Source organism: Squalius cephalus (genome assembly GCF_949319135.1).
Source record: "Squalius cephalus genome assembly, chromosome: 3".
NCBI classification, from domain to species: Eukaryota; Metazoa; Chordata; class Actinopteri; order Cypriniformes; family Leuciscidae; genus Squalius; species Squalius cephalus.
In genome coordinates this window covers 13,254,773-13,282,434 of record NC_137124.1, presented here as the reverse complement: position 1 = coordinate 13,282,434, position 27,662 = coordinate 13,254,773, and the positions used below count along the sequence as shown (strand labels likewise).

Below are 27,662 nucleotides of genomic sequence, written 5' to 3'. Positions count from 1 at the left end.
AGAAACTGTTGTGTTATGAATATTGTACTTGTGAATACATTGTACTGCAGCAGGCTCGTGTAATGTATCATGTTATGTGGTGACCTGTGTGTGTGTGTGTGTGGGGGGGGGGGGGGGTGTGGGTGTGAGGTGGAGTGGAAGGTCTCTGAAGGACACACTGATGTAGAGGGAGGAGCAGCGAGCAGCGCGTGCACGAGTCCAACAATGACTCGGGATTATACAGTGTACATGATTCCTGCTGTTTCAATCCATTCGCTCGGTTTGCGCTCCTTTTGTCTTTCTGCAACTCGACTGAAGGTGAGAACTCAACTGCTCTCTAATGAAGCTGTGGATGTGGATTTAAACGCTTGTTGGTGAATTAATAAGTCGCATTAAGTAACGTAATTACACATTGATTTAATTCGCTAACTAATTTCCTTGATAACCGTTGCCTACTTCAGTTACGAGCAAGTGTGTGACGTCAGCATTCGTCGCTTTTACGTGTTTTTGTTGTTGAACGTGTGTTTCAGTCATGTTGGGCTTGATGGAAGATAGAAAGTAGTTGCTGCCACTTTGGTTTATTAAAAGGGTTCATTATAAACTGCACTGTAGTCGTATGCTATTTGTGATAAATTCTTGAATTTTTTTTTTTTTTTACATTTACTTTTGTTTATTAAGAGTTCTTTGATGTAGGCATATGTATCACCTTGTGATGGTTTACATAAATAATCCAAATCCAGTTATACAAATATTCACAAAGAATGTGTAACTTATACAGAGTGTATGTGAGATTTGATGTCAGTTTACAGCATATGAGCCAATTTTGGAGCATAAAAATAATTAGACACTTAAAGCCACGCTTAATAATATCAATGCATTGTAAGAAAATATCAAGTGGCATTTATTTATTTATTACTGTTCAAAATGATGGCAAAAAATTCTGAATATTAAATGTTATTAGAGCATGTCCATTGTTAATTCCATTGCCTACTGTGTGAACACTAAAAATCTAATTGACATCAGTTGATGCAATTAATGCTAAATTAATAGCAAAATGGTTCAGAAGAAAAGCTCTACTTAACTTCACGAGTTTAACTGTTTATTGACATTGATGTAGCCACAGAAAAATTGACTTCAAATATTCTGGCTACAATGCTGTGTTATGATGTTAAAAGTCAATGCATCAAGTTGATTGTTGTAAGAGGCGAGTACCAATGTCATGGCATTGATTCTCTTTCTACTGTAGCTCATCTGCATTTGACCACTTCAGATTGTCAGAATTTAATGCACCTTAAGCCAACGCTTTACTTAGATATTTACCTACTTATATGGGCTCTTTCGAACTAATGCTTGTTGTTTTTCTACATGTAATTTTATATTTAATCCATTACATTTGATTAACAGCATATCTAACCTATCATATGCATGTTTTTTTCAAATATATCATACCATTTCACATCTTTATGTGTTTTTGAGCTGTCTGTACTTCAGAAGAATTGACTTCATTCTCATGTGGGGTCTGTTCCAACAACAAAACCATAGACCTCTGGCTGCCTTCAGCCTGACCGCCGCTCCACTTGTTTGAAACTAAATAGAGTTACCATCCTTTAGAAATTATACTCGATAAATACAGAAATCAAATATAATTGTCTCTAAATATTAGCTCCCCAGTCTGGCTTCCTGCAGACCCAAGAAGCTTTCTTTTGTGAAGTGGAAATAGAAACGTCTGCGCTTAGCCAAATCAAACTGTACATTAGATTTGAGGAAGGAGCATGAGTGCGCTTTATTAGACAGACTGTTAAGATTTAGTGATCGCAGCCAAACCTGAGGGCTTGAGGGGGGGTTGGCGCTGTGCCTCTGGGACTGGACTGCCAACTACTCCAGGCTTTATTAAACTGTCTGGCAATGTGTAAAATACAGTATAATACAATTCTGCTGTGAACATGGCATATTGTTTCATTGTGCTAAACTACATCTGTAGCAAAGGTTTAGAAGTATAAGTAATAAGTTGCACATTGTTGTATCTTCTCATAAAATGGTGTAAGAAACAATTATCCAAGGTTAGTTTGTGAGAATTGGGATGACGATTTTTTAGGGGGATTTTTGAAGAATAGAATGTTATTCTTGAGAATTTTTTCTATTATTACATAGCTCTCTCGTGGCCTTCTGCAGTTTAATCATTTTCACATAAAGCCGCTGTTAACAATTTAGTTTTTGAAGGGAAACGTTTTATTGTTTTTTTTGATGATGATGATGATGATGACTTTTACACAGGTTAAGGAAAGAAAGAAAGAAAGAAAATGAAAGAAATGCAAAATTCTTATCCAACTGATTGACTTGAGAGGGATAAAAAAAAAATATGTTCTTAAAAGATGTGCCTTAAAATAAGTGGAAGGATAGAGGATATTTTATATGTAATGCAAGTATAATCTCATCAATTAAAAAAAGTTGTGTGCATATGGATGGAAGACAAGGGATCTTAAAGTCCCCCTGTGATAAAAATGTTGTTTATATGTGGTGTTTTTAATATGCTTTAAGACAAACCATGTGCAAATTAGTATTTTCTCTTTGAAATTGCACTAAACCAAAGACAGTCTCAAAAACGCAGTTTGAAATCACTGGTGTTTCTGACGTCACAAACTACCTTGTAGCCAATCACGTCAACGAGTGGATCTCTGAGCTGGAGTGAGTGGAGGAGGGGCTAATTTGCATATTCATAGAACCGCATATACTAAATGAGTCAGGAGTGTTATATTCAAGCTATTTTAAAAGCATGAAGATTTTTTTTCAAGGAAAAAACACTTAAATATGTCATTTTGGTGATCATAGATGAGTTTTAAGGGATACAATTATTGACTACAGGGGACTTTGAGAGAGAAATAGTTTGACTAGTTTATTTTCTCGCATCACTCTTTCTTCTAATGTTATAAAACAATTTACATTCAAAAGAGTATTTGGTAAATAACCATCTAATAAGCATACAAGTACAGTCACTGAATAAGTGATAATGACCAACTGACTGACACTTACAATCAGATCAGAATCAATCAGAATCGATTAAAATCTGTATCATTCATACTTTCACCTGCCTAAAGAACATCAGTTCTGTCTTTTTTCATTTCCATTCACTCTTTTGACCTATAGTCAATATGGAGGATGAGGTTTCCTGATCTAATTGGAGTTGGCTAAGTCTTCTTTTAATCTGATTCCTCAAAGCAATCCTCTCTAGATCTGTTAAGGATCTTTGGTGTTACCTTTGACCCTTTAATGGTAGAATTGCACAGCGGTTCACATATTATGGGCCTGACAAGTAGATTTCTGCAGGTACAGGGAGATTCGATTGTCTCTGTAAAATAAACTGGATTGTGTGCCAGGATTTTTATATTTTATTGAAGGAATTGTTCTCGTAATAGTTGCTTCTTCAGAGGGTTGAGGGTTTGTTGTAATATGTAATTTGTTAGCAATTATTTCCATCCAGGATGTATTTTGCACAATCTGGGCTTTGTTCACGCAGCTATACTTCAGATTTGGTTTCAAGTCTTATTTTTAGGACTGAATATCCGCACTGTATAACTAAGACGAGTCACGCAATTGACACTGTTCTCATGTTCTCACGCAGTGAGAGCAGAGAGGACACGGACAATGTGCTTTTGATATGAAACAGAGTCTAAGCTTTTAAATTTTGTACGTTTTATTACTGAATTCAAACAATAAATTCCGTTTTGGCGCTCTCGACAGATCGCTGTATCCTCAGGTCAAGCAAAGCTGCAGCGTTGGGTGTACGTCAGCTGATCATCTCTTCCGCTTACTGCTAGTTATAGCACAAAATAAACATGTAGGAGCCTCAGATGGTGTGTCGAAAGAACGTCTCAGTTACGTAACCCTCGTTCCCTGAAGGAGAGAACGGAGACGTTACATCAATTCTCGGTCAGTTCCGACGTAGCATCGAATGTGACCGACTGAAAGGGAACCAGTATGACTTACTGAAATTTATCATGTCTCATGTAATCGCTCAAAAAGTGTTTCAACTGCGGATAAAATAGTTTGTAAAAAATGTCATGTAACGTTACATTTACAAAAACATTCAATGTCCATAAACTTCATAGTAAGCGAGAAAAATTTACTCTAGAGTGATGTTTTTTCAAAAACAAAAAAACTGCACTATATTACTGTCATTATATTTGGACTCTAATACCATTAAAAAGTTAACATTATAAAAACGGCCTTAAATGCAATTGTATACAAATCAGTTGTTAATTAAAATTTTTAAAAGTCCCCCTGTGGTGAAAATCAAGTTTTAAATGTTGTTTATATGCCTATGGTGTTTTTAATAAGCTTTAAGACAAACCATGTGCAAATTCATAAGTCAGCACCATTGCTGAGTATTTTCTCCTTAAAACTACAGTGAACCAAAGACAGTCTCTAAAACACGGTTATCGCTGGTGTTTCTGACGTCACAAACTACCTTGTAACCAATCACGTCAACGAGTGGATCTCTGAGCTGGTGTGAGTGAGTGGAGGCGGGGCTAATTTGCACATTCATAGCGTATACTAAATAAGGCAAGGGTGTAGAGTTACATTCAAGCTATTTTAATTTTTTTTCAAGGACATTTGGTGATCAAAGGTGAGTTTTAAGGGATACAATTATTGACTACAGGGGGACTTTAATAATAATGTACCAGCTGACAGAGTTCCCTGTATAGTTTACAACATTAGTTTAGAAAGTTTTTTTTTTTTCCTTCAGAGTACCACTATATATCCATGTATCCAAATTAATTGATATTGAATCAAGATCGAGATCAAATCTAGGCTCATGAATTCTCACTCCAAGCTGAACTCAAAAGTTGGCAGCCCTGTTGTTCAAACGATGTAGTCAATATTTGGTATATCTACATCAGTTGTTATTGTGATGGCTAATACTTGACTTTCTTCTGTAACAACTCAGGACAGAAAACTGGTTATTTTGCCCCTGCTCACATTGCATGCATTCATTCATATGCTGTTTTTGACCAGATGAACCAAATAAAGAAATGGTTTCAGGTCGAGACATTCCTGGTTCGAACTAATTCAGAGGCAGCATGAGATTAACGTACATTAGTTCTCAGTGTGAGCTTTATGATATCATGAACAAGCACAGCAGGATGGAGTCTGTCGGTAGCTCTTACGTCTGGGACTCAGCAGGGATTCTTTGGTTGTGTGTGCTTAAGTCGTACCATAAATAGGAAATGTTCTATTTGCTGAAAGGGCCGAATATTAACGAAAGAGTAAAAACAAATCTGAGGAGTTGATATTCTTGCAAAAACACTTTGAGAAGCCTGGAAGGAAAAGGAGTCTGGGGATATCTGGCAGATCTTATTAAATGTGTTTTGGACGGACCAGTCAATGTACAGCGATTGAGCTCTTTCTTCTAGATGCAAGATGAGGTTGATTGGGCTTTATTTGATGACTGTTATAAATGAATTCATTTAATCAATTATTTGTGCCATGCTTTTTCTGCAGGATGATCTCTTTCATTTTATTTTTTTCGCATTGTGATTATCTCAAAATTGCAACTTCATATGTCTATGCTGTGACTTATTATTGCGATTTTTATCTCACAATTGTTAGGTTATTTCTCACTGGAATGTTATTTCTCTGCAACTAATTGTTCATATGATTGTGACTTTAATCTCTCAAAGTTAATTAATATTTTACAATTGCGACGTCACAGTAAAAGGACACTTCCATAAACAAAATATTAAAATAATACTTTATTCGGCAAGGGTGCACTATAAAAGTCAATCAAAGGTGACTAGTAAAGACGTTACAAAATATTTCAAGTTCAAATAAATGCCTTTTTTGTAAACCTTCTATTAATCAAATTATCCTGAAAAAAATGTGTCACGGTTTTCACAAAATACACTTTTTACTCTATTTTTGATCAAATAAATGCAGCCTTGCATTGTAAAAAATTATACGATCAATAAGTTGACAACGTGTGTTTTTACATTGCTTTAACTCATCAAAATAAGTTTTCAACTTTTTTTTAAGTTCTACAAGATTTAACTAATTTTTAAAGTCAGTTTAATGTAATTTAAGTTGAAATTACTTAAACATCCAAGTTAATTGTACTCAAAAATTTAAGGCAGCAACTTTTTTTTTTTTATAGACTTCTTTCAAAAACCGACCCCAAACATTTGAATGGTAGTGTATCTATGAATACTAATGGGATCATATTGAAATTTGCTGTAAACGTCATTGTTTTTGGACTACTCCAAACTGATTATACACAGTTATACAGAAGTTCTTCAGGCAGTTGTGAGTTTTAAATAAACCCGTCCAGAACTTGTACAATTAAACCCTGATTACATTTCCAAAAACTCAAGAAACTCAGTATATTGTTTTGTAAAGCCATCCGTCTGAATACTTCTACAAACATTCATGCAATAAAACAATCTAGTTAAATTACATCATAATAGAAATAACTACATATGCAGATCTCTTTGAATAGCAAAAACAAGGATATACAGTAATAAAATGTTCAACAACAAAAGAAATAAGACACGAGACCCCTGAAGCCAGATGTTTTGCAGAACGTATCTGTGTCAGCCTGCATTTATTATGGAAATGGAAACAATCCCACAACTCTTAATTAACAGACGAGGCCCAGTAGGTTGGATGGAGTCGTCCTCATATAAGACCACAGGGTATAATGCTGTGTTCATGTTTTGTGTAATGCATTATTAAGAAGGATTTATGTAAGGAGGCCAGACATGTACTCAGCTCCAGAGCAAGGCTATAAGTAAGATTATGTCATGTCTGTGTGCTGTGTGACAATGCCAGTGGTGTTTCTGACTGAATCGTATTGGTGTGCTGGAAACATTCATCCATCTGAGTCACTCATTGTAAATTATGTTTTTCTTTTTTTTTTTTTTATCTGAAAGTGGAGCATTGAATCTTTCAGGTTCTTTTATGAGAATGGGTTTCAAATTAGTGACGTTTAATTTGAGTTGTTTCTTTCTAGTGATTCAGTCAAACCGGTTTAATTGGCAACAACATTTAACATAATTTACGATAACATCTAACTTGATGAAAAACATTTGATACATATATATATATATAGATGGATGGATGGATGGATGGATGGATGGATGGATGGATGGATGGATGGATGGATGGATGGATGGATGGATGGATGGATGGATGGATGGATGGATGGATGGATGGATGGATGGATGGATGGATGGATAGATAGATAGATAGATAGGAATAAGGATAGATAGATAGATAGATAGATAGATAGATAGATAGATAGATAGATAGATAGATAGATAGATAGATAGATAGATAGATAGGAATAAGGATGGATGGATGTATTAGAACGATGGATGGATGGATGATAGGAATAAGGATTGATAGATAGATAGATAGATAGATAGATAGATAGATAGATAGATAGATAGATAGATAGATAGATAGATAGATAGATAGATAGATAGATAGATAGATAGGAATAAGGATGGATGGATTGGATGCACTTTTCCCTCATGAAAATTGGTGTTTTATTAAACACAGATGCAAACCCTCTTAAACGAGTGAAAGCACCACTATGCAAACTACATTAATGCAAAACCTTTGCGGCTCAAAGTCACAAAGTGTATCTCACCGTTGCTATGAAATTCACTTATATATTTGCATGATGAATCTCTTAGCATTTGAATAGCATATCATTCCCACATGCATTTCATCTGTTAGGTAAATAATTCACAATAAAAAAAGTTCAAACTTTTCTCTTGTGAAGTAAGATATGGCACTTTGTATAACACCATATTTTTATTTTTATTCACATGAAATCCAAACTTACACTCCTATTAAACATGGCTAAAATATACAGTGATATATATCGCATTGGTTCCTTCTTTTAAACAGGCTTCTCTTTGCACTTAGAGTTGATGGATCATATGTAAGGCATCTTGTTGGTTGCCCTGGTAACGGTGGAGCTGAGCGGGAAGGTGTGAAAGTGCAGGAATACGGGTGTTGTTCCTTTGTCTTCCATCAGATCTCAAGATCCGCTCCTTCACTGGGAACATCAGGTGGGAATTCTCTACAAACAGGTTTCCGAAGGACCCGCTTTAAAAAAGTCCTTGTAGCCAGTTTTTAGATCTTACGAACTCCATAAACAGTTGGAGTGATCTTTTCTTATATTTCTTGGGAAGCATTCTGTGTGAGGAATAAATACAAGCAAAAGTAAGACCTTCATGGAATGTTTTATCTCTGTCTTGGGCTTGGATGTTTATTGTACAGTTCTGGAAGGAAACGACAACATGCGTTGTAAATTAAAGTGATGATGGATGGTTTTCTTTCAGGATTCCCCTGATTACATGTTGTAATTTTAGATGTATGAGGGATTGTGGTAGATTGTGTGCACTAGTAGCTGTATGATGTGGTTTTAATGGGAAATAAAATGGCTTGAATTCAGGTTAATGATAAACACTGTTGACAGTGGCTTTTCCTGCTCTTATAATCCAGTGTGTTTAGGATAATACTGCTGTTGTTTACACCAGCCAGCAAATCAGATTACAAGAGAGATCTCTAAAAATGGACACGTTCGAAAATCCGTTTGGTTATGCGACAGGTGTCATTGAAATGTTGCTTGCAAATTTTTGTGTCATCAATGACTCTTATTTGTTCATGTGAATTCTGTACAGTGCCTAACATCTCCTTGCATCTCTTGCAGGTTCTGTTGTGAAGAATGCAGAGAGGAGGTGTTTTCTTACGATGCAGTAAAACCTAAACATAAACTACCATAACCACGGGAGAGAAAAGAAGATTTCCATTAGCAAAAAGACAGAAAGGGAAGTGACAATGGGCCGAAAGAAGATACAGATTACCCGCATAATGGATGAGAGAAACAGACAGGTAAGATGAGGACATCTGCTTTACAAATCCTATTGGAAAAAATTGTGTCCGGTGTTATCCAAGTCTATATAGATCTGAAATAAGAAAGCTTTGAGTTGCTACTTCAAATATAAGTGAATCAGTTCTTAAATCTACAAAGAGCCTTGCACATTTTCTGTTATAGATAAATATTGTGTTGATAAATGTCCATTTCAGTCATTTGCAAAAATAATTTTGACTATATACACAACTGTTCAAAAGTTTGGGGTCAGTAGATGTTTTAGAGAAATGAATACTTCCTGTATATTCAGCAGGGATGCGTTAAATTAACCAAAAGTGACAGTTAAGACTTCTAGTTACAAAATATTTCGGTTTCATTCATTCAACTATCTATTAATTAAAGAATCATGAAGAAAATGTATCATGGTTTCCACAAAAATATTAAGCAGCAGTACGACTGTTTTCAGATCATGTGACAGTGAAGACTGGAGTAATGATGCTAAAATGTCAGCTTTGTCTTCACATGAACAATATTACAGTTATGGTCTCTAGATATCAACCTTAAGATTTGGAATCAAGAACCAGTTCCATTTTTTTTATTTCCTTGCTGGTTGCACACAACAACAGAGACCAGTACAATCCGGTTCATGAGCGGATAACGACAGTATTATGAACTATTTTTTAAAGGAATTGGTCAAAAAGACTGACAAATCAGACACAAACTTAAACGAGTTATTCATTTGAAGCGACTCACTGACTCATTTATTAAATCATTCAACGTTTCTTCACAAAACCACAATTATTAAGAAATCTGACCATTAAAATCCTTACAATTCCCATTTATTCCCACTTTAATGAACAGCATCAGATGCAGCCAAATGTATCATCATAAGCTCAAGCTGTTTAGATGGCTTTTTTTTTTTTAAAGATTTCTTACAAACCCCTTCATCTTTGTAGACCATTGGAGCACCAGGAACGTCCCACACCTTCAATCCTAACATACGTGATTTATTTCTGTTCAAATGACCGCTCGGGAGTGCCCCATGTCTCATAAGCGTGTTTAATGAATGCACAGGTCAGACTCCATGCGTCTGCACACAGGAGCTCTTGTGTGTGTTCCTCAGCCGACTGCAGTCCCAGTGGTGTGGTCGCAGTAATGAGAGCAGTTCAGGGCTCCACATCTCTCATTAGAAGACTAGTCAGTCTGAGGGCTTGTACAGTCTCTCTCTCTCTCTCTCTCTCTGCCCCTGATGGCCATCACTCACAGCAAAACCACAGAGACAAGCCTGAATTTACCTACATTTTGATCTACATTTATAATACTAACCAGCTCCACAGACCCTATCTTGTCTGAGCGCTCTTTTTCAGAAGATTATTTTTGGTACACACAGTTTTTTTTTTTGGTTTTTTTTACACACACACACACACACACACACACACACACACACACACACACATATATATATGTTTTTTTTTTTTTTTTTACATATATCAGCAAGTTTATTTAAGGCTTCATTTATTTAAGTCTGATGTAAAAAGCCTAAACTGGGGCGGGGCCCTTTCAAAAGGTACTAATATGTGCATTTAAGGTACTAATATGTACACTTCAGGTAATAATGTGTACCTTTAAGGTACTAATGTGCACCCTAAATAAAGTACAATGGTGTAACTTTTGAAAAGGTACTGCCCCAGTGACAGTGTTTGTACTTTATTTTATATGAGAGTGATAGGAAAGTCTCTTATGCTCATCAAGGCTGAATTTATTTGATCAAAAATAACGTAAAAACAGTAATATTGTGAAATATTATTATAGTTTTAAAAAAAATGTTTTCTATTTTAAAATATTTTAAATGCTATTTATTCCTGTGATGATAAAGCTGAATTTTCAGCATCATTAATCCAGTTTTCAGTGTTTCATTCTGTTCCACATTGTAAATAAATGTTTCTTTTATTATCCAAAAGCGCTAATCATTCCTCATTCACCTCTGGAACTATGTTAAAGCTTTTTCAAATGTGATTATACACTTTGACATTGACAGCAAACATTGAAGGAGTTTGTTCTCAGTGTTTCGTGCACTGTTGTAAGAATGTGTCCCTCAGCTGTGAAGTGGTAGCAATGCTTGAGATTCCTCAGGGAGGGTGATAATTGGCAGGAAACATGAGAAGATCTGGCAACTCTGACAGCTGGGTCCCATCAGATGGCTGTGAAGAATGACTTCTTCTGATACTATTAATGAACACACTTAGAAAAGAAAAACAGCACAGAATCACAGTACTTGCTGTATGAGTATTAAAAGCTTGGAATTGTATTTACACTACCGTTTAAAAGTTTGGTGTCGGTAAGATTTTCTTAAATGTTTTTTAAAGAAGTGTCTTATGCTCACCAACACTGCACTTATTTTAAATAAAATGTATTTATTAAAATATACAGTAAAACAGAAATATTTTAAAATATTATTACAATTTAAAATAAGTGTTTTCTGTTTTTTAATATATATATATATATATTATTCCTGTGATGTTGAAGCTGAATTTTCATCCAGTCATGTCACATGATCCTTCAGAAATCATTCTAATATGCTGATTTGCTGCTCAAGAAACATTTCTTATGATTATCAATGCTGAAACAGTTGAATAGAAAGTTCAAAAGAACAGCATTTGTTTTGTTTTCATATATATATTTTTGTCATATATGTTTTTACTCTCACTTTAAACCAATTTAATGCATCCTTGCTGAATAAAAGTATTCATTTCTTAATAAATAGTGTCTTGTAGAGGTAGACATTTAGAGTTCAATATTTGTTTCTACATCCATAATTTACAGTTTTCTCTGTTTTTAGATATAGCTTTTTTCAGATGTATCTTTTGGCTTGTGCAAAAACCACATCAGTCAACAGTGAACAGATCTCTTCAAGTTACTTGAACTGTTTATTTGATATCTATGACATGGATGATACAATATATACACCTTTAAGGAGGTTGCTCTGATTTCCACTGTTTCTCCTATAATTTTCATAGGTGACGTTCACGAAGAGGAAGTTTGGTCTGATGAAGAAGGCGTATGAGCTCAGTGTTCTCTGCGACTGTGAAATAGCCCTGATTATCTTCAACAGCTCCAACAAGCTCTTCCAGTACGCCAGCACGGATATGGACAAAGTCTTGCTGAAATACACAGAATACAATGAACCGCACGAGAGCAGAACCAACTCTGACATTGTGGAAGTAAGTGGCTGCGCAGTTCAAAAGCAAAATTAAATCTCAGTTATGATTTGTTCTGATTTAATTACCAGTTTGAAATTGATTGAAAAAGATTATAGATTTTAAAGTCGGCATGAAATGGAATTTGCGGTAGTCTTTTCTTCCCTATTGTGAAGTATATCCGAGTGAATCAGCTTCTCAAACAAGAAAAAACTTAGGGCGGGACTTGATTTTGTCCATTGAGAATTGATTGGCTGGTTTGCTATTGATGGTTCTCATGTGAGTGACAGGTTGTACCGCCCTCACGCCAGTAAACACATTATCAGAGAAGAGAAGAGATGACGCTGCAAGAGGAAGAGAACATTTTTTAAAACAAAGATTACGAGGGCACATGAATAATAATGTGCACGGATAAATCATTTACAATAAACTCTGCAATATTCCATTAAAAAAACAAGAATTAAGAATTAAGATATACAGATTGCATACAACCCATTTAATGTGCTTCCCTACACAGATATCTCTTTTAGTAGTGGTTGATTTCTTCTGTATCTTATGACCAGTGGTTAAAGTGGGATTTGGCAGGTGGGGGAACCCTCAAATTTTGTGTAGGTGCAACAGGGAAAATGACTCACCGTGGGACAACATATTGAGTATTGTGGTATAGCAATACTTTTTGGGACAAGAGTGTCACTGTGGCACCAAGTATCACAATACTTATTTACTTGATATTTTAATGTTTTTATTTTGGTCCATCTACATCTACACTGATATGATGACGATACTATGTTAAAATTGCTGAACACCACAATATGGAACACAACCTTGTTTTTCACAGTGTAAATTTAAACATAAAAATGTCTGTGTCCGTGCCGGAGACACCGGTGTCCGTGCCGGAGACGATGGTGTCCTTGCCGGAGACGGTGGTGTCCGTGCCGGTGTCCGTGGCGGAGACGCTAGTGTCCGCGCCGGTGTCCATGCCGGAGACACTGGTGTCCGCGCCGGTGTCCATGCCGGAGACATTGGTGTCCATGCCGGAGATGATGGTGTCCGTGTCAGAGACTTTGGTGTTCCTGCCAGAGACGTTGGTGTCCGTGCCGGAGACGGTGGTGTCCGTGCCAGAGACGCTGGTGTCCGTGCTGGAGATGGTGGTGTCCTTGCCGGATACGTTGGTGTCCGTGCCGGAGATGGTGGTGTCCGTGCCGGTGTCCGTGGCGGAGACGATGGTGTCCGTTCCGGTATCCGTGCCAGAGATGCTTGTGTCCGCGCCGGTGTCCGTGCCGGAGACGATGGTGTCCGTGTCGGAGACGTTGGTGTCCGTGCCGGAGACGCCGGTGTCCGTGCCGGAGACGGTGGTGTCCTTGCCGGAGACGTTGGTGTCCGTGCCGGAGACGATGGTGTCCGTGCCGGAGACGATGGTGTCCGTGCCGGTGACGATGGTGTCCGTGCCGGTATCCGTGCCGGAGACGTTGGTGTCCGTGCCGGAGACGATGGTGTCCGTGCCGGAGACCCTGGTGTCTGCGCCGGTGTCCGTGCCGGAGACATTGGTGTCCGTGTCGGAGACTTTGGTGTTCCTGCCGGAGACGTTGGTGTCCGTGCCGGAGACGCCGGTGTCCGTGCCGGAGACGCCGGTGTCCTTACCGGAGACGTTGGTGTCCGTGCCGGAGACCCTGGTGTCTGCGCCGGTGTCCGTGCCGGAGACATTGGTGTCCGTGTCGGAGACTTTGGTGTTCCTGCCGGAGACGTTGGTGTCCGTGCCGGAGACGATGGTGTCCGTGCCGGAGACCCTGGTGTCTGCGCCGGTGTCCGTGCCGGAGATATTGGTGTCCGTGTCGGAGACTTTGGTGTTCCTGCCGGAGACGTTGGTGTCCGTGCCGGAGACGCCGGTGTTTCTGCCGGAGACGTTGGTGTCAGTGCCGGAGACGCCGGTGTCCTTGCCGGAGACGTTGGTGTCCGTGCCGGAGACGATGGTGTCCGTGCCGGATACGGTGGTGTCCGTGCCGGAGACGTTGGTGTCCGTGCCGGAGACGATGGTGTCCGTGCCAGATACGGTGGTGTCCGTGCCTGTGTCTGTGCAGGAGACTTTGGTATCTTCCAAAGATTTTAATTTTGTCGCAATTTTTTCTCTATAGAGTGTTGATATGGCATCTAGTAAATACACTAAGTTTCGTCATGCTAGCATGTGTGGAAGTATTTAAAACAAGGGTGTTACAACTAGCCCCACGTTAGGTTGTGCCCCACTCTTCCCTATCCCTGGGAGTACGTGAGGTGACAGAAGGGAACAAAATGCTGAGTTTTGCATTCATTTAATTCTACCCCACCTTAAAATAACATTAAAACTGAGCATGTATTTCTAGCAGGTAAAATGCTGTAAATACATGACATCCGATCAAATTACCTCATCTTTTGCAGTCAAAACCGACTGCATTCACTCAACAATGCTGCAAGGTAATCACGCTATAGCCTACTGTCGTTCTCGACCGTGTAGCCTACCTTTGTAAAATTGGGGATTTAGCACTTACTAGCATTAAGAACAAATATAGACACAGACTGTGTATAGAGATCGATTTAAAATTTAAACACTCTTCGATACAAAAACATACCCTGTGTGAGTTCCTGTGTTTAATGTTGATCACATTAATCGAATATCCACACGATTGCAAATGTGACACTGATTTTATACAACAGTTCAACAAACGGAAGGTATTAATATTAAGTGATGTTAATTTTAAACACAGTATTGTCAGTATTTTTTTCAACACAATAATAGCTCCACAAAAGCCACAGCAGAACACAGCAGTGTTTGTGAATGAATCTGCGGCTTTGAACAAATCGTGAGAGTCAATGCTTCAATAATTCATTCATAATTACAGCCACTTGCTTCGTTACTGAATAAATGAATGACTCGATGACTCACTCATGAAGACAGTGACTTGCCGCCACCGCTTTGTTTTTTACCATCATTGCATATTTCTCAATTGAACATTTTTTTTATTTAAAGCATTATTTATATTATAAAGTAATTTGTAAAGGTAAAAAATACACTGGAAAAATCAGTATAAATACGTGTTTAATACTGCAAAATACGCTCGATTTTACAGTCACTGCCCTTGCCGTCCAGAATAAAAGAGAACATCCCAATCGAGTGAAGGGATTTGTGGAAACTGACAAAACAAAAACAGACAAACTAATAAATAAATAACGAGGAGGCGTTTCTCTGACTGGATGTTTTTTCTCCATTTTTGACCTATACTGGCGCTAAAAGAGGAGTATGGGAAATCCCGTTCTCATTAATATTCATAAACTCATTACCATAGCTATTCTTACCTGTGAAAATGACATTTCTAGATATCTGTAATACTATTTTCACTAGTTAAAATGCTAATTCTTGATATCAACAATTGAATTTCAACTAGTAAAAACTATAATTCTTGATATCTGTAATTGTATTTTCACTACTATAACCCATATTGGATCTCACTAGGATCTCACAGAAGGGCCTTTAACAGATTACGCAAATGCACCTTGTAGCAGTAGCATCTGGAGATGAGGGCTGCGTTTACCGTTGTTGTAATGCAGTTAACAAACAGTTGTGTCTGCATCTCGAGCACGCAGGCTGGAGTAATTATAGATCTCGGTCTTCTGTGAGGCATGTGCTCAAATTACATCTTCATTGTCACATGCATTTGCTCCATTTACAATTAACATGTGAAGCTAGCCTAGGCTGTTCTGTGCTTGTCCTTTTGCCAAGGTATATAAGCAATTATGAATCTGTGTTAAGATTTATTCATAGAAGCTTTCATCCAAAGCGACTCATACACTACCAGTAAAAAAGTTTGGAATAATTCATATTTTTTTCAATATTTTTGAGAGTCTCTTATGCTCACCAAGGCTGCATTTATTTGAACCAAAATACAGTAAAAACATTATATTGTGAAATATTATTACAATTTTAAAGAATTGTTTTCTATTTGAATATATTTTAACATGAATTTTCAGTATCATTACTCCAGTCTTCTTCAGTGTCATTTTTCTTTGAATGAACAGCATTTATTCGAAATAGAAATCTTTTGTTTTTACATTATACATGTCTTTACTGTCACTTTTGTCTTTTGATAGGAGTCTTCTTTTTAAAAAAAACTTAATTATTCATTTATTCTAACCACATTTTTTCTACATGCAATATTTGTTGTGATTGTGAGACTGTTTTCTGTTGAGATGCCAGATTTAAAGTAAATGGTGAATGTTCAGCGTCTAGCTATCTGTAGCTAAATGCTGGTGCTGAAGTCATGTGAACAGATTTTCTGTGAGTGGTGCTAATTGGTTGTAGCTAAAAATAAAGATCCAGTCTTATCCAACATTCATACCGAGGAAACCTGAGATACTATCAGTCAAGGACGTGGCACTTTTGGCAAGCGCTGCGCTCGTTAGCGTCTATTAATCACAAATCTCTGGCGTGTACCGGGAATGCATTTCTGAATCAAAGTTATGTGTGCTGGTCTCACATTAGCATACCCTACCATGTTTTAAATGTAAGAATTTTGCTTTTGCCTCCTGCTTTTCATGTGTCTCCGCTATAGTATTCAAAAAAGAAATTGTGCGCACATCCAAAAGACTTGGCAGGATCAAATGAAGCATCAAACTCAAAATAAACAAGAATCTCCTCTATAGTATACCAGAAGATTGTGTAATTTTTGTATTTATCAACTTTTATTGGAGGTCTACCATTGGAGGACCCTTTCACATTGATTACTCAATGACTAGACCGAAAGTGGTCATGAAATGCATTAACTTCTCCAACATCCTATAGCCATCAAACCTAGACGGCCTGGAGTCGGTGATGATGATGATTTGTTCGGGGCAGATCCTGTCAAATCAGTCATTGCATATCTTTTTGGTTTTGGTTTATTTACTATTAAAGGGTAGATTTGTTTTCCAGATTAATAGATAGTCAGAGTATCTTAGGTGAACTCTTGAAGTCATTGGTGTAAAATAAGCCCAGTTATAACATTAAAGCACAGAGTTACAGCATTACAGACACCTGACGATGAGATAAGCTTAATGAGATGAGATAATAACTGTCCTGCACTTACACTTTTGCTTTAGCACTCTAATGTTCTGTAACAGGTCTGAAAAGATTCTGCATCGACTGAGTACCTGCACTCAGTTTGACCTTTCATTTCCAATGTGAATTTTAATCCCATCATACATCATTCTTTGCTGCTCCCTACAGGTGCTGAGCAAGAAGGAACACAGAGGTTGTGACAGCCCAGATCCAGAATCTTCATACGTCCTCACGCCTCACTCGGAGGAGAAATATCAGAAGATTAATGAAGAGTTTGACAATATGATGAGAAATCATAAAATTGTAAGCAAAGTGTGTTACGCAGTTTATTTTTGGTTTTCGTAGCATCTCTGTTATGTACACTACCTTTCAAAAGTTTGGGGTAGCAAAAATTTTGTTTATTTCAATGTTTTTGAAAGTCTTATTGACTGTTCTAGTTCCAACCATCAAGAACATCCTAGAAACCACATACGGTATGTAACGACCCACTAAAAAGCAGCCCCCCTTCATAGGAATCATGGCCCCTTTAGTGCCGGTCCTGCATCCAGAAAGTCATAGCAACTAAAATGTTTTTATTATTATTATCATGATTCTAATTTGGGAAACATTTGAAATGTTTTCTTGTTTAAAGGCACAATATGTAGGATTTTTGGATTAATATATCCAAAAACCAAACAATGTTATATATATTTGTTCACTTGTGTACTTATATCATTCCAAATGTTTCCAACAATGTTTAAAGTCCCCCTGTAGTCAATAATTTTAGTCTTTAAAACTCATCTATGATCACCAAAATGGCATATTTAAAAGTTTTTTCCTTGATAAAAAAATTGGCAGGCATTAAAATAGTTTGAATGTAACTCTACACCCTTGCCTCATTTAGTATACGCGATTCTATGAATATGTCAATTAGCCCCGCCTCCACTCTCTCACACCAGCTCAGAGATCCACTCATTGACGTGATTGGTTACAAGGTAGTTTGTGACGTCAGAAACACCAGCGATTTCAAACCGCGTTTTAGAGACTGTCTTTGGTTCACTGCAGTTTTAAAGAGAAAATACTCAGCAATGGTGTTGACTTATGAATTTGCACATGGTTTGTCTTAAAGCACATTAAAAACACCACATAGACATATAAACAACATTAAAACTTGATTTTCACCACAGGGGGACTTTAAATTCAGAGAAATCAGTTATTTTAACCAGTGAAACGGCCCGTGTCAATGTCGCCTGTCAAAGACGTCATTGATTTCCATGAAAACACCAAAGACGCAAAGAACTGGTGTCTCATAGCAGCCACTGAGTGAACGCACAGAGTAACGTTAAAACTTTCAAACCACTCACATGTATTTTATGATTGTTTTGACCAAGTAAAACAGCCCTGCGTTGACGTATAATTAATCAAAAAAGGGACTTGTATGACTAGTAACTAAAATAATGTGAATTTAAGTGGTCAAACGTAACTGTAACAATGTTCAAGTTTAGGGAAGAAGGAGACGGACATTAAACATAACTGCAATAATCATAAAATAGCCATAAACAACAATAAGAAATGAGTGGCAGCGACTGACTGCAGCATAAGCATAATAAAGACAGCAACGTAAAATGTCCCAGACTCTTGGCTCCGCCCTGCTTCATACCACAGTAACGTTAATAAAACTTTTAATACATTAGCTCACCCATGAACATCATTTCTACCTGAGTCCCGTCGGATGTTTCCATCGGCTGTGGAGAAGACTGCAACTCATGATTCCAAGCTCACAGTGTCATCAAACCACGCCTTTGTTATTGTTTTGAATAAGCGACCTCTAGTGGTGAAACTTACAAACTGTGCCTTTAATGGAACTTCATCCCTGGACGTCTCTCTCAATATTGTCTCTTCTCTGTCTCCATCAGCCGGCTGCTTTGGGTCACCAGAGTTACTCCATGCCTTTGACTTTGCCCGTCACCAACCCTGCCACCCTTCCCTACAGTACAGACAGCTCACTGGACACCCCAGTGTCTCTCAGCGGGGCGAACATACTGTCTCTGTCCTCCAACGGCTTCCAGAGCACCAACAGCACTGCTGTCATGGGTCAGGATCTACATCATTACCATACATTTTTCAACGCAATACCATCATAATGCTTTGGTGTTCAATGCTAATTCCAGGTTTTGAGGTAGTCTTAAATACCAATGGTTGATGAATATGATAATCATTCATTTCCATGGTAAATATCAAAATTGCTTTGGTTCCTAGTGTGTATGTCTTGTCCAACTATGCTTTAAGGAATCGGTCTCATACATTTTGAAATTAAATATTAATCTATATCTCTTAGGTTTAAGTGTCTTTAACAGAAGGTTTTGTTTCTTTGATTCATTTATGTCCAGATGGTATACCAGGTTCCTCAGACGTCCCACTTCCAAATGGTGTGCACTCCAGTCATGTGGGTAGGTGCATTTTTGGTTAACTTATACAATGTGTCTGACCGTGATGATAAAGTTCCACTAAGTAACAGTTTGTTTAAAGAACACTTAATTTATTTCTAAACTTGCTCTGTAATTCTATTTACATTCAAACCATCCACAAATCAGATCAATGTTTCTTAAAGAGCAAAATTTGTATTTTGTAGACAGATTTACTGTATTATCAGCATGAAGCCATCATATTTGCACTATACTGTACTGCACATACTGTACTTGTTGTTCTTAACCCTCTATGAAAGTATCTGAATGTCAGAGATACCGTATGTGTTTCTGTGTGTTAATACCTGGTGTGGGCAGGATGTGAGGTCACGACCTCAGGGAAGTTGATTTCTTTATCCACTACAGTAGTTCTTCCTGTGTTCCTGAGGCCCTTTTGCTGTGTTGATGAAATACTCCAGTTTAAAGACTAGTTAAGCTCTATATATGCTGTCAGTTACCACAGAAAACAATTCAGATTTTTCTCTCAGTAAAAAAATGTTTTTATTTTTATTCAGCAATGATGCATCAAAGTAAAGACATTTATAATGTTACGAAATAATTGTATCTCAAATAAATGCTGTTCTTTTGAAATTTATTTTAATCAAAGGATGCAGCAAGTCAGGATATTAGAATGATCTCTGAAGGATCATGTGACACTGAAGACTGGAGTAATGATGCTGAAAATTCAGCTTTGCATCACAGGAATAAATAACATTTTAAACTTATTTTATATTGTAATAATATTTCACATCAATTTAGCTGTTTTTACTGTATTTTTGCTCAAATAAATGCAGCCTTGGTAAACATAAGAGACTTCTTTCAAAAAATAATAAAACATCATTTGACTACGTTACTGCATTAACTGTGCTAACCTTGACTATGTTAACCTACACCTCACCCAAACTTGTAATAATCTCCCTTTTTATTGTGCCTTATTCAGCCAATGGCTTCGTCAGTGGCTCGGAAGGAAGTAGAATGGGAAAAGTCGTTTCTGCAAAACCTCAAGCCTCGTCCACAGTGGGACGCAAACCTGATCTGAGAGTGCTCATTCCTCCTGCGTGCAAGAGCAGCTCTTCTTCACTGGTGAGAGCAGCTTTATCTGCCATGTGTCAGAGAAACATCCTGAAATCATTAGACAATGGGAGAATATTGACCTGCCTGAAATGCCCCTTAAATCTTTTTCTTGCAAGCTGCCAGAAGAAGGAGAGGAGCATTTGGTAAGGGGTATTTGATCATGTTTTATTCAGAAAAGCTTTTCAACAATGACTCATTTTCTAGGTCATGAAAATTTTAAGAAAATCACTTTTATTACAGCTGGCTAATGTTCAACATTTACATGTTTTGAGGCCATCTAGTGGTTCTTTGACACATTACAGTCAAAGCTTTAATATAATACAAGTTTAACTGAAAACCACAGATTGTTTGGACACTTAAGACACATCCATCCATATTTTTTTCCGTCCTTCCTTCCATCAATCCACCCATCCGTCTGTCTGTCTATCTATCCATCCATCCATCCATCCATCCATCCATCCATCCATCCATCCATCCATCCATCCATCCATCCATCTATCCATCTATCCATCTATCTATCTATCTATCTATCTATCTATCTATCTGTCTGTCCGTCCATCTGTCTATCTACTCCATCCATCCATCCATCCATCCATCCATCCATCATCCACCTGTCCGTCCATCTGTCTACTCGATCCATCCATCCATCTGATAATGTTTTTTTCAGAATAACTCCAGCTCTCTGCATTGTTTTGCAAAACAGTGATGTGTAATGAATAGTGATGTATGATAAACAATGAATAGTGTGTATAGATTGAATGGGCAAAAAAAAAGGTATTTACAGACAACAACAAAATTTGTTGTTGTCTGTAAATACCTTTTTTTTTGCCCATTTATCTCCACACAAATCAACCCCTGTTGTTTCCACCATTTCTATTTAAACCTCAGAGAATAGATAATTCTCAGTCCAGCCAATCACTGACTACTCCTGTGGTATCCATGGCAACCCCCAGTCTGCATCCCCAGGGCTTTGTGTACTCAGCCATGACCTCATCATTCAGTACAGGTATATCACTGACCTAAACATAATAAATCATCTAATAACACCAGGTTCTGTTCTCCTGGACCTTATGTCACTACGAAAGACTATTTTACTATTTAACTCTTTCATTCCTTACAGATTTTGCCTTGAGCAGTGCAGAGGCCAGTTCTTTACACGGCTTCAGTTCATCAGACGATGTCACATCCGGCCCAGGGTCTTCATGGAAACACAGCCATCATAGTCAGCCAGGGTTCAGTGCTCAGAGGTGAGAACATAACACATTGTGGTTCATTTTGGGCGTGAATTTCCTTCATTCACACAAAGTGTTAAAGGCCACATATTATGCTACTTTTTACAAGATGTAAAATAAGTCTCTGATGTCCCTAGGCCTAGAGTGTGACTGTGAAGTTTTAGCTCAAAATACTCCACAGATAATTTTTCATAGCATGTTAAAATTGGCATTTTTGGTGTGCGAGCAAAAAAGCGCCTTTTCTGTGTGTGTCCCTTTAAATGCAAATGAGCTGCTGCTTCTGCCCCCTTTCAAGAAGAGGGCGGAGCTTCAAGAGCTCATGCTCCGGCGGCAACAAATCAGGATAATCTCACACGACTGTACTAGCGGTGTTCAGCCGTCCGAATGATGGCCAAAACTTTACTAATAAGTTTTATGAAGTTTATTGTACATCACACAAAAGTTGAAGCGTCCATTTTCACTCCAGAAAATGACTGTTAGAGATGAATAAATCACAATACAAGAAGTGCGCAATAAAGTCTTATCCATAAACTCTCTCTCTCCCTTGCGTTATCATCAGCATACACAGTGAATTACACAAAACACTCGTTACAACTAACAGTAAACAAATATATACAGACTTATGACTTTTCGGGGGGTGCTTAAAGGAATAGTTCACTTTAAAATGAAAATTGTGTCATCATATACTCACCCTCATGTTGTTTCAAAGCTGTATGAATTTCTTTCTTCTGCTGAACAGAAAGGAAGATATTTAGAAGAATGTCAGTAACCAGACAGTTTCTGGGTCCCATTGACTTCCATAGTAGGAAAAAAATGGGACCCAGAAACTGTCTGGTTACTGACATTCTTCTAAATATCTTCCTTTCTGTTCAGCAGAAGAAAGAAATTCATACAGGTTTGAAACAACATGAGGGTGAGTAAATGATGACAGAATTTTCATTTTAAAGTGAACTATTCCTTTAAAGCTATGGTCTACGATTTCAAAGATTGTTCATTATTAATAACCTCGTTCAGATGCTGGTTATGGTTCTACAGTACAATCCTAACAATATGAAGAGAAAAAAGAATGAAAAAAATCCATTCACTCTATTGGGTGTACAGCTGCAGAGAAGTTGACCAATGTAAGCTGTCCGGCCGGACAGCTTACATTGGTCAACTGCTCTCATCCAATCCCCTGCTCCACTTGAAACTCCACGTGGCGCTCGCGTCTCCACCCCGCCCCGCCCCCCTCCTGCGATATGAAATTTCGCGCTGACAGTCTATGGTAGCTAGCAAAGTAGCATCAGCTCAGCAATGGAGAAAAAACAAACCGACAGCAGCAAGCGGCCCTGTTTGCCCCTACACTCACGGCTGACTTTTTGTTGAGCAGGTAAGCATTTATTTATACTTTTATGGTGTGAGGTGTTACATAAATAGCTTTTTATCAGTCTGACAACATGCTCATGCTGCCGGTCGGCATTGGACTGTTAGCCGTTTAGCATCGCCTATCACGGATCAAAGTAATTATATTTCTTGAAGTGCTTGAATATATTTCAGTAGGCCTAGCGGGTTTCTGTTAGAACATTGCATGTGTTGCTAATCTTGCGTGGGCGTGAACTCAAACGTGTGCCTCTGAGCTATTTTGTTAGGACAATGGTGACATTGAATTGTTGATGAAGCAACTAAGTTCAAGTGTCGAAAGTCAACTTTACATATGATGTGTCATTAGCGAGGTCATTAGATTGAAGCGACTAAGCAATGTTGTGAAAGTAAATGACGTCAATCAGTCAAAATTGTAAGTGTTCATTCCTTCAAGGCTTTATGTGTTCACTGCTTTCAGCTGTGAGAGAGGATGTTTACTACCGGTGATCACAGCTTGACTGAGTGACGTTGTTCAGGTCGTTTCCCGGTGGGAGGGATCAGGTAGCACAGAGGGGAGGGGTGTGTGTGTGGAGGGGCGGGATGATTTTTTTAAAACTTCCCAACCGTCTCAGGCATTCTCGACCGATTTTCAACATCGTAGACTACAGCTTTAATTAACTGGTCAACTTTATATCCGTAAAAAAACAACTCCTATGAACTGTAATAAAGTGCGCGCTCTCCCTTTCATTACTGCCGTGACCAGTATCGCTCCGGAGACTGGAAGCAGGATCAGGATCAACTTTTTAGCAAAGCCTGTGTTTTGTATTTTCCCTTTGTATTGACCCTCGTTCACAAAGCAGTCTGGAGTGAAATGATTTGCGCAGAGCAAACGTGTTTATGGTTATAAACTATGGTGATGCAGGCCTGTCAGTCAGCGACCGTGGGCGGGGCCTGAGCAGTGTGATGTCACACCGAACGACATGTCTAATGAGACTGCTTTGATTTAATGGTGATTAAAAAAAAGGAGTGGGTGGATTTTTAACATTGTAGGGTCATTGTGTTCACACACTACCAACTGACATTTGTGCCCAAACACCATGTAAAACTGGATTTTGCATAATAGGTGCCCTTTAAAGCACATTGGCAAATACTTTCAGTCTTTTGTCATTCAAGAGAAGAGTTGAAAAAAAAAGAAAAAGGTTTGTTTGAAAAGTGAAAGTGGAGTTATTTCATCTGTTCCGACCTGTAAAACCAGTTTTAGCATTCTTTCAGAAGCAACTTTCTTTTTCCCTTTTATTCAAAAGTGAAAAAATTTAAGCCTGACCATCTTAAACTGGTCAGTAAGATTTTTTTAATGTTTAATGAAAGAAGTCTCACCAAGAATGCTCATCAAGGCTGCATTTATTTGATCAAAAATATTGTAAAATTGTGACATATTATTACAATTTAAAGTAACTGTTTTCTATTGGAATGTATTTTAAAATGTAATTAATTCCTGTGATGCAAAGCATCATTACTCCAGTCTTCAGTGTCACGTGATCCTTTAGAAATCATTCTAATATGCTGATTCGCTGCTCAGGAAAAATAAATCTTATTATTATTAGTAGTATTTTTTGTGGAAACCATGATACATTTCTTCAGGATTCTTTGATGAATAGAAAGAAAATTTGAAATCGAAAACTTTTGTAACATTACAAATGTCTTTACTGTCACTTTCTATCAATTTAATACATTCTTGCTGAAAAAAAAAAGTATTAATTTCTTAAAAAAAAACATTTTGAATGGTACTGATAACCGTCCTTGTTATCTCTAGAACCACACAACCTCAAGTTCAGGCCTCTGACTCTTCCACCGTCTCCATCAGCATCAAATCAGAGCCCGTCTCCCCACCCAGACACCCGGTGTACCCCACCATCCACACCAGGCCGCGACCCAACTCCACACAGGACCGTTCCCCTGCCGACAGCTTCAGCTCTTCTGGGAGCTCGTATGAGGGCAGTGACCGTGAGGACCAGCGGCCGGACTCTCACACGGCCACCGCTATATCAGCACAGGGCACTAGATCATCGCCCGAGATGGAGAACTCAGTCAAACGCATGCGCACCGACAGCTGGGACACTTGACAGTGAATGGCTCTTTAAACAAGTCAAATTTCTGTCGACAGATATGCAGACTGCTGCTCTATCACGTTTTGTGCAACAAACAATGTGAAGACGCCTTTAAAGCAGCAGTGAAAGTTCTTGTAAATGTGTGCAGGTGTTTGTATTGTTTTAAAATGTACATTTTCATATTGTTAAAGATCTAAGTTATGAAGTGTCTTACACTTATTATTATTTTTTTTGGTCAATTGAGGATTAGCCTTGCTGCATTATTTGCAGTACATTATTTTTACAAGTGTGTTTTTTTTTTTTTATCTTTCGTGTTTTTATCTGAATCCTCAATCAAAAGCGTATAAATATTGATTGGGAGTTGCTTAATTTTAAAACTTAAAAAACCTCTGTGGAGTGTGTCTGTCAAGTTTTAGATGAATCTCAGGTATCTGCATTTCAATCATCAACAGTCAGTCAAATGACATTTTCAGATATCTCAAGATTTGTGGAGAAAGGATGATAAAATGTCCCACCAAGGCCTATTAAAAAAATCATGGAATTGCCTTTCTTAAAACTACAATCCCTCTGTAAGAGAACGCGGTTTAAAAATGTCAATTTTGCAGATAATTTGAAAACGAATTTGTGAATTAGATGTTTAATATAATTTATATGATGTAAATACTGTTACTTTAAAAATCCTGTATTTAACAAGCATTTAAAAACATATACAGAATATTTAAATATGTTTTTATCCTTTATTCAGACTCTGCTGAATGTAAAGGAACAGTTGAGCTTTAAATCCTTTTACTAGTTGTTATGTGAACATTGAGCCCACTGTCTCCCATGAGATGATGTTTCGATTTTTGCGGCTAGATTTTTTCCTCTTTACTGATTCGGTAAATATTCTTACATGCCGTACAAAATCATTTCACACTTGATGTCAATGCAATCTGTGAAACTCCTACTTCTGGTTGTCTCAATTTTGTTCACAAATCAAGATGCTGACGCCTTTATAGTTTGTACACCATGATAAATGGCAATAAACATCATGTTAATCATCTCTGTCGCTTTTATACTTTTCATGTAGGCTATATAATTATTAACTAGGTTGTTTACTTCTGTAGAAGGTTGTTTAACAGGATGTGAATTCTTTGATGATGTTTGAGGTTTTTCCCTCATCACCACAGAAGCATGCAGGACTCACATTGTTCCTACTGTTTTCTCATTTGTTTTGCACTAAACAGGGTTTTCAGTTTCTAGTACCATATAGCCTACTGTAACTCCAATGGTTTTTAAATTTAGTCAAGGGGAATTTTTTTTTTTTTTTTTTTTTTTTTTTTTTTTTTTGAGTGATATCAGAGCAAACTACCTTTGCATAATACATGTGCATTTATTTCTGCAAGAATGTATACAGTAATGCTTTGAGTTACATTTACTATACATAAATATGCATTCAGTCTGTGATGTATTTCATTAGTAGTTGCAAAGAAGATAGTCAAACTAATTTGTCTTTTATCTAAGGCTTCTTACAATATAAATCTGTTATATCTGGATCAACCTGAAGGCCAAATGCCCGAAAATATATGATGATGACCTAGTATACTATCAATTATACTAGTTTATATATCCATTATTCCTTACTTGAGGCAATTTTGACAGATTTTTATGGTCAGTATAGAGAAAACATGCAAAAAGTCTGTTTATATCCCAGTTAATGATAAACTTATCTCACAACTGGAAGAGATTGACAGCAGCCAGACTCTAGTGAGACACTCTAAGGATTACAATCTGAACCATGTGACAGATTACAGTAGCCTTGAATTTTATGGGCCAAAGAACGACCACGTTGAGCGGCAAATACCTATTTTCAAAGGGACAATAAGTCTTTGTTCCTCCAGGGGGCGCTTGGTGGCTCAGCACGGCGAATTCTCCATTGAGACCCATTCAAATCTCAGTAGCATTTTTATCTTTTCTTGAGAAATTTATACTCTGACAATTATAATCGTTTTAACTTTGCTTTAAATTTATACATGGCTCAAAACTTAAAACGCATGTCATCAATCTCTATAAAATAGATAAGTCATTGATCACAGACAACTGTGATTGGTCCATCCTGACAGAGCTGAGAAAAGTAACAGGTGTCGCGTGACAACGCTGTCAACGTGCTAGCAAAGACTTTAAAGGGACTTTGGTGCTAGTTGATCAGAGGTCCGGGCATTAAATGTATAACTACGTAATGGCACTGAGAAACGTTTATATTAATTAAATACGCAATTAATAGTTATTTTAACGTATTCATTTTTTAGACCTAGCCATCCTGACCAATTAAGGACAACTTCCGGGCACATGTTGATGCATGATA

The 27,662-nt window shown here is 37.6% G+C and overlaps 1 protein-coding gene across 3 annotated transcripts; it reads left to right on the top strand.

Moving 5' to 3' along the window:
* Positions 1 to 149: 149 nt before the first annotated feature.
* mef2ab (myocyte enhancer factor 2ab) lies at positions 150 to 26,360 on the top strand. 3 transcript variants are annotated; one of them, XM_079868005.1, is made up of 11 exons: positions 207 to 297; positions 8,696 to 8,877; positions 11,875 to 12,078; positions 17,288 to 17,422; positions 19,015 to 19,192; positions 19,489 to 19,548; positions 20,504 to 20,646; positions 20,754 to 20,780; positions 21,526 to 21,643; positions 21,758 to 21,884; positions 25,024 to 26,360. In XM_079868005.1, exons 2-11 carry the CDS (start codon positions 8,824 to 8,826, stop codon positions 25,331 to 25,333), a joined length of 1,356 nt encoding a protein of 451 aa, XP_079724131.1. In that variant the 5' UTR covers positions 207 to 297; positions 8,696 to 8,823; the 3' UTR covers positions 25,334 to 26,360. The 3 variants fall into 3 exon arrangements, with proteins under 3 accessions (XP_079724132.1, XP_079724131.1, XP_079724133.1); XM_079868006.1 differs by lacking the exon at positions 20,754 to 20,780 and having other exon boundaries at positions 150 to 297; XM_079868007.1 differs by lacking the exons at positions 207 to 297; positions 20,754 to 20,780 and adding an exon at positions 7,888 to 8,051.
* The last annotated feature ends 1,302 nt before the right edge of the window (positions 26,361 to 27,662 follow it).

What these genes read in the sequence shown, in the direction of transcription:
- mef2ab (XM_079868005.1), top strand. Translation starts at nt 8,824, where the DNA reads ATGGGCCGAAAGAAGATACAGATTACCCGCATAATGGATGAGAGAAAC. An exon ending in CAACAGCACTGCTGTCATGG is followed by an intron (nt 19,193 to 19,488) that starts GTCAGGATCTAC and finishes ATTTATGTCCAG; the next exon opens with ATGGTATACCAGGTTCCTCA. An exon ending in AAGAAGGAGAGGAGCATTTG is followed by an intron (nt 20,781 to 21,525) that starts GTAAGGGGTATT and finishes TTTAAACCTCAG; the next exon opens with AGAATAGATAATTCTCAGTC.